The sequence below is a fragment of the Alosa alosa genome, chromosome 1 (genome assembly GCF_017589495.1).
Source record: "Alosa alosa isolate M-15738 ecotype Scorff River chromosome 1, AALO_Geno_1.1, whole genome shotgun sequence".
Classification (NCBI taxonomy): Eukaryota; Metazoa; Chordata; class Actinopteri; order Clupeiformes; family Clupeidae; genus Alosa; species Alosa alosa.
In genome coordinates, this window is record NC_063189.1 from 30658316 (window position 1) to 30672241 (window position 13926).

The window sequence follows — 13926 nt, forward strand, 5'->3', positions numbered from 1 at the left end:
GAGTTCCACATGAGCAGATTATTTAACTTAGCATCGGTCACTTCCTGTGGGGTGGACCGATTGAGCAGCGTCAACATCACTGGAGCTCTACGAGTGGAGCTTGGTCTCAAAGGGAAACACAAGCATACTGAGAATGGGGGCGCCTTTAGCTTTGCAGAGGGATGGTGTCCATGTAGTCCTGATAGTACAACACCATTGTCATCATTCATTGCAGTGGAGTTGATCCATGCTGGTGGACAACAGTATGGTTTTGACAAAACATATTGTTACATTTTTAGCATATTGTTACAATATGGTTTTGGCAAAACATATTGTTACATTTGAGCCATGCAGATGTGCTGTGTGCAGTCTATGGCCTCAATATGACACTAGTGACACTGGACAGCTCTGGACGAACATGTGTATCTTAAGGGGGAGTTCACTAATGTGGGGCTTATGAATGCTTCATAAGACTACATTCAGCCTCCATTGCTGTTCTCAGTCCAATGGAGCTGCTACCTGAATCTATGCCATGCCGTGAGACCCTTATGGCAGCTTTGTGTGTATGTGTGTACATATTGTAGCTCTATGTATACATATGCCAGAATATGGTGCTTAATGAAACAGATATTTACACAAACTTGAAAAGTAGATTTATAGAACATAAAGAAAATAGTAGGTAGAGATGACCCTGTGGGTTAAACTTTTTTCCCCCCTATGCAGCAATACAGTTTTAGGCACTTTAATAATTAATTTTGTTCGCCATGACCAAAAACGAACTTTTTTGACGACACAAAGATGTTAGCATTGTAAATGTCCCATCCTCAGACTGTAACCTTGACTTCTACCACCAGAATCTAATTGTTGGTCTTTCCCCATAACCTGAAATTTTATGTTAGCCCTTGTCTGTACTGGTTCCCTGAGGTCATTTTTAATAATGAATAAGCTATATTAGTTTCAGAGGTTGTTTCTATAGCGTATTTAAGACACTGTGACAGTTTTTTCCCAGCATGGACTGAGTAAATGCAAAGACTTGAAATGTAGAGGGACACACAACCATGTACACAAAGATGGGAGTATTACTGTTGATATGTAAAACCCTAACTTGCTGCCGGTTAGAAAGGTTCAGTGTAGGTTTTACACCTAACCACTATGTAGCTAAAGATTCCTACGTCGACACTGTAATCCCACTGTTGGAATTCCTTTTTCATGGTATGTGTGCTGATGAAGCTGACTACGGGACATCTCATTCCTCTAATCGCTGTAGGTACAGTGTGGAGGCACAGCTCATATCAGCACATTTTTTCCACACACTTCCTGATTCTCACCAGGAACTATAGTGTCCAGCTGTGTGTGTGGCACAGGCTGTACTAGACGGAGGTGTTGTGTCGCCAAGCCTTGCCCCATGAATTTTCCGTGCTACTTTACATAATTGTCTTCTATAATCATATATTTAATTTAAAGTGAGCCTTGATATTGTTATGTGATGCATTTGAGTGAGTTTTAGCCAGACTGTAATTAGAACTCACTGCATCCACCCACTGGGTGTACACCGATCAAACTGGCTGACTGCTATGCAACTGCTGAACTAACATGGAATTGCTTTTCAGACTTTGGGAGTCATACGACCATAACAACAGCTATAGCTAAAGGACACCACAACATTACCACTGAATATCTGGCAGTGCTTAACTCCTGGTGAATATATTTAACAGAGACTTCTGGAGAGGAATGTCCAGTGTTATCCTCGTGCTTGTCACGATGACTAACTCCATCTCCTCCTATGCAGATGACCAGGGTGAGTAAATAGTGGAATATAGGCTATCTAGTGTGACATCACATGGTATGGCATGCACATTGACAAGTCCTGTCTACAGGCCGGGTCCACAAGGAGGGCATTTAGATGGGAAGCTGTCTTGCAGTGAAATGCCAATAAACCTGTCTACATACCATTCATTCCAAGGCTCATCGATGTCAGTAGGATCACCTCGTCAGGTGTGAGAGAGATCAATTCCTTAAGCACACACAGTAATTAGTTACTGAAGGAAAAGTCAACACTTTAAGATCCTTTGATGCCATTAGGAGAAATATAATGTAACCTGCTTCAACCCAGTTGAGGAAAACATCCTTTAAATGTGGATGTTGAACCTGGTTCATATTCAGGAAGGACATTTTGGTATTTTGTAATTTTACTTCATCCAGTCAGCATTGTTGTGGAAGATAGTCATAAGTCATTTTTGCACTGATAGGTAGTGGAAACTTGACATTAAGAAGATAACTCCTGCAGAATGGATTAAAACTAGATACTATTTTGCGGATATAGTTTTTCAAAACTGCATAAACACAGAAAGGCATCTGAGTGTGAAAGACATTGTTTATTAAAAATAAAAAAATACAAATTGATACAAATGTTGCAATAAATAAAGAAAATCACAAACTACTTTGGTGTAGATATAATAGAAAATGTTAAAGAGGTTACATATGTCTATTCACCATTCATCTTGGTTCAAAAGACAGGTAAGTAGCCTATTCTGTTCCCCATTTAAGTGGAAACTAGCTTACATTTCAAATGATTTGTGTTAGTTTTATTTTGACTTTTCATTTATTTAAAATGCAGACTATAACAATAATGCTACTTCCTTTACAGAGCCTGTGTCGTTGGTGTCAGTGCAATATATTTTTGTATATCGAGAGAACGCTTGTTTTACTAAATTATGTGTTTGTTTTACTAAATTGTGCTCTCATTTTCCTAGATTGTGCGCACAATTTAGTATATTGTGCACTCGCTTTACTACATAGTGCACTCGTTTTATTAAATCCTGCCACAAATTTGAATGAGACACAATTTAGTAAAATGAGCACACAATTTAGCAAAGGAGTCCACAATTTAGTAAAATGAGTGCACTATATAGAAAACGAGCACAGGATTTACGAAATTGAGCGCACAATGTAAAATGAGTTTTACTCATGTAAAATGAAAACAGAATTTAGTAAAATGAGTGTACAATTTAGTAAATGAGCATACACTTTAGGAAAACAAGCATACATTATCTCTATGCACAAAAAAGTATCTTGCAGTCACACCACTGGGCTTCCGTATTCTGGTAGCTAAAGGTAAAGGAACATTTTTGCAATTTGCATAAAGCATAACCACAAATAAAATAAAACATCTTTAAAATCATGTCCCCTTTGTTCACTGTGGACAGCAGTGCTGCACTTGTGCTGGCAGGGAGCTGGGGTTTGTTATGTAACATCAGGTTGAGTCTCTGCCTCGCTCTGCCACACAAGCACCTGACATGAGAAAGCGCTCTAGTCTATCACACAAAAAGTCCCTCCTTGCCAAATAAGCGTCCAATTGCCCCATGGTGACCGGGCATTTCAGTGGTAATCGCGACAGAGAAGGAACAATGAGGCACATAGGGTCTTTCCAGTCCTCGGTAATGTGTTGCAAGGCCCGTTCACACATGAGCACTTTTGGCATGATTGGTGGAGGGTGGAATGGTGTTGGGTCCCTGTTTGGAGTAGTAGAAACGGTTGTTGTCGGCGTACGGGGCGGGGCTTTCCATGCTGCAGCAGGTGATCAGGCAGCCCCCCAGAAAACAGAAGGCAGCGCCCACCCAACCGGCGTAGAGGGAGAAGCCAAAGGACATGAGACCTTGCTCGCGATGGACACCGATTGGAAACCACACAGTTGAGACAATCCCACACATGGCTGCGAAGACATAAGATGATTTAAAGCACATGTTCACTACTTGAAAAATTGTCTTGAAAGTTTCATTCACTTCATATATCTACTTCATCCCTACATTAGGACTATATAAGTTGTAATTCTCAGAACTAAAGCATGCACATGCCTTTACACTTCAGCCCTATGGCCACAGTTTGCATTGATTTTTAAAAGTGCCATCAACTCACAATGTCACAGCATGAATTAAGTTAATCAAATAAAGACAACTTATTTACACTTACACATTTGAGCACATTTACCCAGAATGCACTAGTAAAAACAACTGTGATTTAGAAAATGAAAGGTTTCTCATTTGGGTTTGGTTCTCATTGTTCATTCCACATTTGTGCAACCGGTTGTCCTGAAGGGTGCACTAGATATAACTATTATATTTGACATGTTCTGAGTATGACCCCTCAGTATGACATGATCTATTAATCATAGAGAATAACTGATCCTTGAACAGAATTCCATTGTTTTTGGTGAGATGGAGTTAAATACCTCTAATCTTTACCATAACATTGAGCTGATCAATTGCACAACTGCATGTACCGATGATAACAACAGGCATGTTAAAAGTTGTCTCATCTTACTCAAATCAGATTATTCTGAGTAAAAAATGAAGTTGATGTAATTCAACTGTATTCACCTTTATGCAAAACTGGTGCCTTCAGACTTTAAATTTAGACAGTAGCCTACCGGGCTATTGTCTACTGGTAAATTTCGCAATTTTGATATAGCAGCCAGATGAGAAGGGAAATTCAGACATGTCATGGTACTAAATTCCCGAGGGGAGGAAATAAAACAGGCGGGGACCACTGTACTTTTTCCAAGCCAGAGTACACTTAACTAGCCTATACTCCACCCAATAACATGTTTAAACTCCCATTTTATTTGGCTTCATAGCATTTCAAAAGTGCTTATGCGACTATGTGTATAAACAAAATAGGCCTACAGACACACAACAACAAAATAACTGCTCCAGTGCTTCCTCACCTATTATCAGGATGAGTATCCCGCCGAGCACAGACCGTTTATTTTTAGCGCTCTCCGGCTCATTTCCCAAGTTGATGCACGGCATTGAGCACAACACGAGCGCCACGGCGGGCAAACCGAGGATCGATGCAGTGATCATCAGGGCACGAGACGTCTGAATATAAGCTGCGGAGGTAAACAGACCTTGGGTTAATTAATGGAGCTGTAAATTGACAGTGGACGCAGGAACTATAGCAAGAAACACGCGCCTACTATTTTACTTACAGTTAAGTTATCCATAAGAAATCATTGCGCGATAAGCCTATATACATATTAGCCTAGCCTACTGAAATAAGGCATGCAGGTGAATCAGTGTGATACAATAGACTGCATGGAATTATCCATAGGAGTGAGCATAGTCATATTTAGCAACTGGAAAACATTCGTTAATGCGTATGCCTATGCTGTTTTTTTTTTTTCTAACACTAACACTAATATTTTAGCTGACTTACCTGGTAAATCCAAAATCTGGGTTAAAGAGACGCAGTGATACAGCGCAGTAGAAATCACACAGTCTGCCCATAAACCTTTAGCCCCCAACTCATCCATCTTTTTGCAGGTATTCATTCCATATTTACAAGTCACCACCCAGTCGTTTGTGGCTGTGGCGATTATGATTCCAATCCATCCAATGCAGCTAACCATAAAACCGCTTAACTGCAAACAGGCGTTTGCCATGGTGTAAATGTTTCGAATGCAACTCACGACTATCTTCCAGAGCCAAAAACAGGGTGTGATAATTCACTCTTGAAATTAAAATTCTATTTTAAAGGTCACTCGTCAATCTATCAGGTAGCTTACTAGTAATTCCACTACCCCGCTATTAATAACCGTCTGTAGGTCAGAAGTTAGAGCAGTGTGGAAAACTATCAGAAAATGTAATCCCATTTGATGGAGCACCAAGTTGGTGAAAATTGTGATCTTACTCATTGTCAGTAGTTTTATAAACAGAACTTGTGAAAAAAAGTTGACTGAAAACGCTCAACCAATGAGATGGACGAAAACAGAAAGAAATTCACAAACTTTCACTCCCACCCTTAACGCGCGCGCGCACACACACACACACACACACACATATATATATATATATATATAGAGAGAGAGAGATAGAGAGAGAGAGAGAATTCTATGCTTGAATAAACCACCTCTAAAAAGTTTTATTTCAGTTTTGGCAAAGTATCGCATAGGCTATATGGCTGTATGTAATTGTATGAAATCGAGTTGAATCGAATTGTATGAAATCGAGCGTTACCATTGTTAACTATGCGAAATGATTTATCTCGCTCTCTCAGAACCCCAGTCCCTCCAACTGTCCAGACACAGGATGGCAAGAACCTCCCACTCCTAACAGGCGCAAATACAGACGAAATACAGACGAAAATCCTAAACCTAATACAAACCACATTTGGTGGTATTTCCGTTGGAATAAAGCCACACTTATATGTTACATTTGGTGAGATAGGCTAAAATAAGTGGCCGTTCTAAACATCTGCAGCCTTTGGCTGTTAACCAGGTCATGTATTCAAATCAAATTCAAATCATGTGTATTCAAATCTGTATAACTTTACCAATTGTGCATATCATCTCACTGATATTGTGGGATCTTTAACATAAACCCGTTACAAGCCGGTTACAACCGTTTGGCAGCCACAACAGAATTCTCCACACTGTTGTTGGAAGACGAAAAATATCAAGGTGAGGAGTGCCATTATTTTAAAGGCGTGACTGCCACCTACAGGTCTGTAGCCTATATCACTAACAATTTTGGTCACAGGTGTGTTAATGCATGGATTACATACTATAGTAGCTTGGGCTGCTTGGTTTTTGCCATATTAAGCTGTTATCAAGTGGCCTTAGTAGGCTATCAGTGAGTATTTCTTTATCTGTCACTTGAATGAGGCATTCTAAAGCTTTAGCTGTGATGCTTTCATCTGTGTCCTTTCATTCATGGACACTACTGGTGTTCTTCCTTTCAAAAAGTGCAGTACAAACATGCAAGGGTACACAAGAGCAGCCTATATGTCCTCTTTCCATGTTTTGTCCCTGACCAACTGGACAAGACTGGTATATCACATTCTTGTGCACCTAGTTCAGTAAGACAGAAAGTGATTATTAAAGTATCACCTCCTTGGAGCTCTTCGTTACAGTAAACAACCACTATGTATAGTCTAAGTAGGAGAAACTCACAGATTTTGTATTACAATTGTGTCTGGAACGTCAGCACAATGCAAACTGCAGTATAAGTCTCTGAAATAGTTGTTGTGGGAAGTCTGTGTACAGACAGACTCTGAAAATGAACTCATAACTGTGCTGCTGGAAAAAGGGACGGTCGGCACCATTGGACTTAGAGCGATTCGGAGTTCGGAGTAATTTTATGAGCAAAGAACATAGTTGTACTACTGTAGAAGTTTCATACCATTCTGGGAATTATTAGTGGGGTAATTTACGAGATACTAAGTTGGTTCCATTAGGCCTGCAGAAAGTAATTCGTTTCTGACAGCACTACTCGACCAGGGTTCGACCAAGGGAAAACAAGTTCTGGGAGGGTGTTTGGCTCGGGGTCATGGTGCAAAGGACCCTAGAGTGAAATTACTCCGAACCATCGCTTTAAGGTGATAGAACAAAACTGGACCCCAGATGTGAATATCTCTCTCTTTCTCTCTCTTCTCTCTCTCTCTCTCTGTGTGTTTATGAGTGCATTTTGGCCAAACTATTTGTTTCTTCACCTGTCTGATATAAACAGAGAGGTTTTTGGTTTTAAACACATTCCATTGTGTGAAGTAGCCTATGGACATGATACAACTATTATGGACATGTCCTCAAAATATTACAGATTATTCTTTACAACTTTAATGTAAAGAAAAAAATTGTTTGTTTACATCAGACTTACAACAAGGACATTTTACTGTGGTATAGTTTCCAGCACCAGCCTTTGCTTATAAGGCGGTTTCCTCTTTGTCCAGTAGGGGGTGTGGTAAGCTCTCTCTATTTCAGTTCACTAAAACAAATAGGTCTGATGCATCGCCAGCAGGCTCAACTAAAGGCACATGTCAATGCAAGGAAAACATGTTTGATTTGTTTGACATGTTTACTTTATGTCGCCTTTGCTATCACAAATATTAAGGTTTCAAAAGTACCCTTGTCCATCTCCATCACACTGTCAAGCTTTTCTTGTGGTGGATGTTTTGTGTGTGTGTGTGTGTGGGGGGGGGGTCTTCTCAAAGCCCTGTACCAATCTGTCATTTTGTGAAGTAGCATGTCAGACCTGAGATGTGAAAATTAAGCTAATGAAATGTCTCTTGACATTGACCTGACAGCAAGAGACAACCGGAAGGTATTGCTTTTTTTTTTTTCCTCTTTGAAAGCCTGCCTCTGGAGCGATCCTCTGTCAGGTTCAAGGTATCAAGGAGATATAGTGAGGTCGACTGTTGCTTTTATGTTAAAGTTGTTTTTCACGGAGACTGTGTCTGTGTGAGCTGGATGTCTTCAAGAGAAGACTGAGGAAGTGTGGAAGAAACGGACATAAACGAATCCTCTCATGGGTCAGAATTGGACAGACTTTATTGGTCTTGCTCCTCTGGGACTCTTCAAGGGAGAGGGAAGGGCAACTTTATTACAGTCACAAATACCTTCTTTTATTGTTGTTATTCCAAAGTTTTAGGAAGCTGCTGAAAGGTTCTGCAGTCCACTTTATGGAGTATATCACTAATAATCCAAGGTCAGACTGTATAGCTTTAACTCCCAAAGCACACCTATGTATTCATTAACCACACCGTGAGCTGACGTAGGGTAATACTGCCTACTAAATGCAAATTAAAAGCAACAGATCTGTGGAATTACCATACCAATGAATATTCTTCATCACTGCTTTTAGGCAGATGTCAAGCATGTAAAATGCAGAATTTCAGGATTATAAAATTCTATGGCAACCTTCTGCATAGTTAGTTATTCATTTCTCTTCATTTTTCTTTCTGATCATTCTCCTCTCTCTCCTCTCTCTCTCACACACTTGACATCTCTCTCTTTCTCTCTCTCTCTTTCTCCCTCTCTCTCCCTCTCTCACAGCCCCCCTCTACTCCCCTCTATCCTTCATGAATGCAGTCTGACGTTCCTGTTCCTCTTCAAGCTGTGCTGCCAGAGGTTGGCATGAATCTCGCTCTTCTCAAGGTCACACAGAGCTGTCTGTCTGTCTGTCACTCTCTCCCTGTAGTGCCCACGCACGCCGAAGTCAAGCCCTTCAATCCCACCAACCTGCTTCCAGATTACAGAGTGGTGGCTGAGGTCACTCGAGGTCAACGCAGGGTTAGCCTCGCTCAGTGTGGGGCCCCCTCTCAAAGGTAATTAAGAGCAGCTCCACGCCAGCTCCCGACTTTGATTTCACTCTGGCCACTGCTCCCACATTAGCGGGATGAAAGCCATGGCAGCAGCTACTGTAGCTGTACAACGGCTCCAGCTCCCTCTGCTGTTTTAGTGTTAGGTGACATAATGAGTTGTTTTGATGAAATCTTAATTAAATGTAAGTGAGATGCCTGATTGATCACCAGTCAGAAGTTAATCTCTTCCTAAAAGATAGTTGCAGTGGAGTGGATTTCTGCATTTAAAGCTTGCATGTAAATCACAATGAAGTGATGTTTATGCTCCTTGTTGAATTAACATAATAGCCGAATAGAGATTAAATGCTCAGTTTTCAAACCTTACTCAACTCACACATGTTGTCGTGTTCCTGTGAAGCATGGTGTTGTCAAGCAGGCAGCAGGGGGAGGGTTTCCTCCCTTTCCCCCTGTTGGACAGTCCGATAGCTGACCATGCTGGACAGGGCCAGGGAGCAGTGGGAGGTGAGGTCTAACTGATGTCCAAACAGGTGATGTATGCTCTTGACAAGTACCCGCTCCCTCCTCCAGTGGGCTGTAGCGTCTGTGTGGTAATTAGCACAAGCCACGGTGATAGATTGTGGAGAGGACGCACAGGGATGCACAAGGAAAGCAATCCCCTGCAGATGCATCTGAGACATTTCATCTGTCAGGTTACACACCTTTCCTCCTCCTTCTGCTCTCTCTCTCTCTCTACCTCTCTCTCTCTCTCTCTCTCTCTCTCCTCTCTACCTCTCTCTCTCTCTCTCTCTCTCTCTCTCTTTCTCTCTCTCTCTGTGTGTGTGTGTGTCTCCCTGTCATTGTCACACTCTTCATGTTTGTATGTGTGGTTATGATGCTTGCTGTCTTTTCACTGTCACAACCCCCACTTCTCACTCCCATTCTTTAACCCATCTCTCTCTCTCTCTTCCTCTCATCTCCCTCTAGCTTTAAAGCATGAACATGGGATTTACAGCAGCTGTGCCTTCTGACACATATTATGCTCCAATATGTCCCTTTCAGGAAAAAAAAGAGGATATAATCCAGAATATGTAGACATAAAGTCACAGAAATAGGCGGTGCTCGCTCCATCTACTCAGTCTTAGCATAAGATTTACATTTTCATTATTTTAATCATATTCCTTGATAAACCATATCCTAGCCTCCAACTGTTTGTTAAGATCTCCTTTCTGTTTCACAGTTTGTTTACAAAAATATTGATTTGTTTACCATACTTCTTATGCACGGTTCCTCCCAGATGTGTGCTTTGCATGATTCAGATGCATATGTAAGTATTTGGTGGACAAACAGTGTATTTCTCTCCAATGTATGAGGTTGGAGCAAGACAAACAAAATGGGATGCCACCCATGGCCCATTCAGGCCATAAAGGTAGCAATTTTCTGGTGATGTCGTTCCCTGAACATTGTGTCAAAAAGGACTAAACAGGCAAGCAATATGGTACTGCCTGTTGTCTCCCCCACTTTTGCCCGAGACACGTGAAGACCATTTTCTGCTTGTCAAATGTCAAGTCATCCATGATACGAAGGAAAATTATCTTTGCTCTAGCCTGTCTGTCTCGTGTGTGTTTCAACACAGACTGTGGAATCAACTGCAGACATGACACATTTGGTATTTTGTAAGGTTGAACAATGACAAATGTTTCAGCTCTGTTCTGCTTGTTGTTCTAAAGCTATTTGCGTCATTGTTTCTTGTGCTGTCGTGCATCTGACAACAACAGTCATAATGGCCAAGCCCTTTTGCATGAGCAACAATCCTTCAGATTTTCATAATAACTTTAACGCCACACAGCCTGCGGTGAACGGAACAAAAAAAAGTGGAGGTCTCAACAAAACAAAGTCCTATGGGGTTGCTATCTGAGGCAAACTGGAAGGCGAGATTGGGGAGGGTGGCGGGCGAAACAGCAGCTTTGTTTTCCATTTCACACATTGAGATTAGAGACAAATTACATAGCCTCCATGCTTCCTCTGCCTCGATACATTATTTATGAAGACGCTCGATGTTGGTTTTAATAGCCTAGCCACTATATCAATATGCATGTGTTCTGCGGCACCTGATAATGAATGCTTGTAAAAGTTCAACAAATGAACAAGATATATCAAATGAGACGTTGCCTTGTGTAACTGTCTGTAATACAGACAGAGATCCCTTGGCGTTCACAGCTGATCGCCTCTCTCTGGAACATTCATCATTATGTCTGACAGTGACAGCCATATTTTGTAAGACTTGTCTGTCATTTTGGGTGCATTTTAATCTTTTGAACAGAGGTGAAGTACACTACCTTTAAAAAAAATACTCCTGTAGGCCTGAAGAGTGGCTTAGAGCATACTAATGATAAACAAACATTTATCCTACTTCCTTAGATAGCCAAGACAACCACAGACATCACCAGGGAATTCCCTATCCATTTTATCGGCAGCTATAGATGCTCAAAGATGGTGACAGTAATGGAACAGCAGTTTAATTTAATAACAGAGTGAAATCATTACACTTTATACAGTATATGCAAATTGCTCATGACATCAGCAAAGGCACACAGGCATTTCAAGCCCATTGCGTTTCCTGTGATCTACACTGATAGACACAGCTTAGCAATCAATACATGCCAAAGCCTCACACTGAAAAAAGGGCTCTCAGCACTGCGTAGGATCTTCTTAAAAAGAAGTGCTATTGGTTCACGGTAGGAGCGTGCCAAGTCCATTAAAAGGGTTATTCAACTACATGGATTTACATCCAGAGTTCAGAATGATAGATCCAATGTCTGATATTACCAGGACAGCCTTGGCCTGATGCATCTACTGACTCAGCACCCGCTCTGCTGTTAAATACTCCTCCCTGCTCCTGGGATGGTGACATCCAAAGCACAAGTAGGGACTCACAACCAGCAAATGTCTGATCTGATGCATTTCTTTTTCGATAAATGTTTACTTTCGTGTTTGCCTTATCAAATCATTATCTGAAGCTTGTGGAGTATGTGTCTGTGTTGGTGCCAGCCGACTTGCAAACCCTGCAGACATTCAAATCCTGAGTCAGGAAAGATAAACATTTGCTGTATATAAAATTCTCATTAAGTTGTTTTGCCAGTGCCATAAGAAACCAATTTCAAGTTTACTATGCTAGTAGAGAGTGTGCATAGAAGAATGGATGCCTAATGTTTCACTGTTGTTAGTAATTGATCATTACTCTTTTTGAATGGCATTGCAATGTGTTGGTGAACTTTAACTGAGACCTTACATTTTTTCCTGACAAAACCTCTTGCTATTCAGAGCACAGCTGATCAGCAAGATGGTTCAAAACACGGCACATTAAGAACCCACACTTGCACCACCAAGACCTCTTTTTCTGAGGCATTGGTAATCAACAAAAATGCATCAAATTTCCTGAACCTCTTTAAGATCAGATGTCCTTCATTATGAACAGTTGTACAATGTATGAGGCATCAAAAATAAAGCAACCCATTTGTTTTGTGTTCACCTAATCATCACCATCAACTAGCAAAACACAACAGAACACATAATGTGGTCTTCAAAAAGTAGTTTGGATAGTACCCCATTGTTGCTCCGAATTGCTTATTCAAATAATGATCCGTGGCACAAAATGGAGCTTCCTCAAACACAATAATACTGCCGAGGCAAATAAACAGATGCAAATTCTCCCTGTGGTAGACTGTCATCTTCCCCTCAGATCATCACTCTTCATGACTTTGGTCTGTGTGCCTTCCAGCCGTGATCCCCAGGGAGGCACTGCAGGGAATGCACCTTGTTAAAGACAGCTTGCGTCTTTGATTCAGCCCCGTGTCTTCAGGGAGGGTGAGAATACTAAAATGTAAGATAGCTGTCATTCATTTGACAGAATTTGTTCTGATGAAGAGTCTAAGCAGTGGACATCTTAAATCTAGGGAGGACAAAATATGTATTCATATATGCAGCAGGGGGAAATGCAGATGCTGAATATGACCACTCAAACAGTCAGAGTGTATCTATATGCTGTATTTCATAATGCCAATATTGTAGGCCTACATTAACATAACCCCAACAACTATCAGCAGAGCATTAACCACAACATTTAATGCTTGTTATTTACTGCATTGAATAATAATGCAGAGATCCCACATTAAAAATGCTTTCATTTACTTTACATAAAAGAGCCTTGAGCAAAACCAATCAGCATTTAGTATTAGTATTCATCTTAATGCACTGTAAAACTTACTATACTGTAAAATATAAAGTATAATCTGCGTACAGCATCAACTTCTCCAGGCCAGTAGATTTGTTGTGTTTTTGAAATCCTCTAATACTGTCAATGCAGCTCCCTCACTCTCAAAGTTATTGATCACACTGGCACTGCACTTGCATAGCGGAATTTAGCTAAGAGAATGTAATGCATAGAATATCTACTGAGCAGTTTGATAAGGTGTCTTTCCATCAGCTCCCTTGGCCCCCATTAATGATGGGATGTCAAGGGACGGTCCAAGTCTAGGAGCCATTAGGCGTCTGTCAAAGCTGCTGTTGGGTCGGATGAATTACTCTGGTCCAGAAGGTCATAGGGGGTTAAATGATTTGTTGCTCTATCCCTCGGTAAGATAATGTGTCTAATTTCGACTCATCAGTTAAAATGAGACTTAATGTCAGAGCTGGCATCAGCCTGCTTACGTAAGAAACCGTCTCTGCAGCCACTGTCAGGCAAAGTCATCCCCACTATTTTGGATGAGTGGGCAGTTGAGATGATTTAGTGATGGCGCAGGCTGGAATGGTATTAAAGGATGGAATGGAGCAGGCGGAGGGGGTGGTGGTGGTGGGCATGTGTGTGAGGCAGTG

The 13926-nt window shown here is 41.1% G+C and overlaps 1 protein-coding gene across 1 annotated transcript; it reads right to left on the reverse strand.

Moving 5' to 3' along the window:
• Positions 1 to 2335: 2335 nt before the first annotated feature.
• cldn11a (claudin 11a) lies at positions 2336 to 5639 on the reverse strand. The gene is made up of 3 exons (XM_048249065.1): positions 5194 to 5639; positions 4703 to 4867; positions 2336 to 3691 (listed from the first exon to the last, which is right to left on the reverse strand). The coding sequence occupies exons 1-3, from the start codon at positions 5417 to 5419 to the stop codon at positions 3438 to 3440; spliced, it is 645 nt and encodes a 214-aa protein (XP_048105022.1). The 5' UTR covers positions 5420 to 5639; the 3' UTR covers positions 2336 to 3437.
• Between the last annotated feature and the right edge of the window lie 8287 nt (positions 5640 to 13926).

Bases quoted from the DNA above. Each gene is read 5' to 3' on its own strand.
- cldn11a (XM_048249065.1), bottom strand. From the start codon at position 5,419: ATGGCAAACGCCTGTTTGCAGTTAAGCGGTTTTATGGTTAGCTGCATT. The intron at 4,868-5,193 runs GTAAGTCAGCTA...TTACCTCCGCAG, and splicing joins CCAGATTTTGGATTTACCAG to CTTATATTCAGACGTCTCGT. The intron at 3,692-4,702 runs GTGAGGAAGCAC...ATGTCTTCGCAG, and splicing joins GATACTCATCCTGATAATAG to CCATGTGTGGGATTGTCTCA.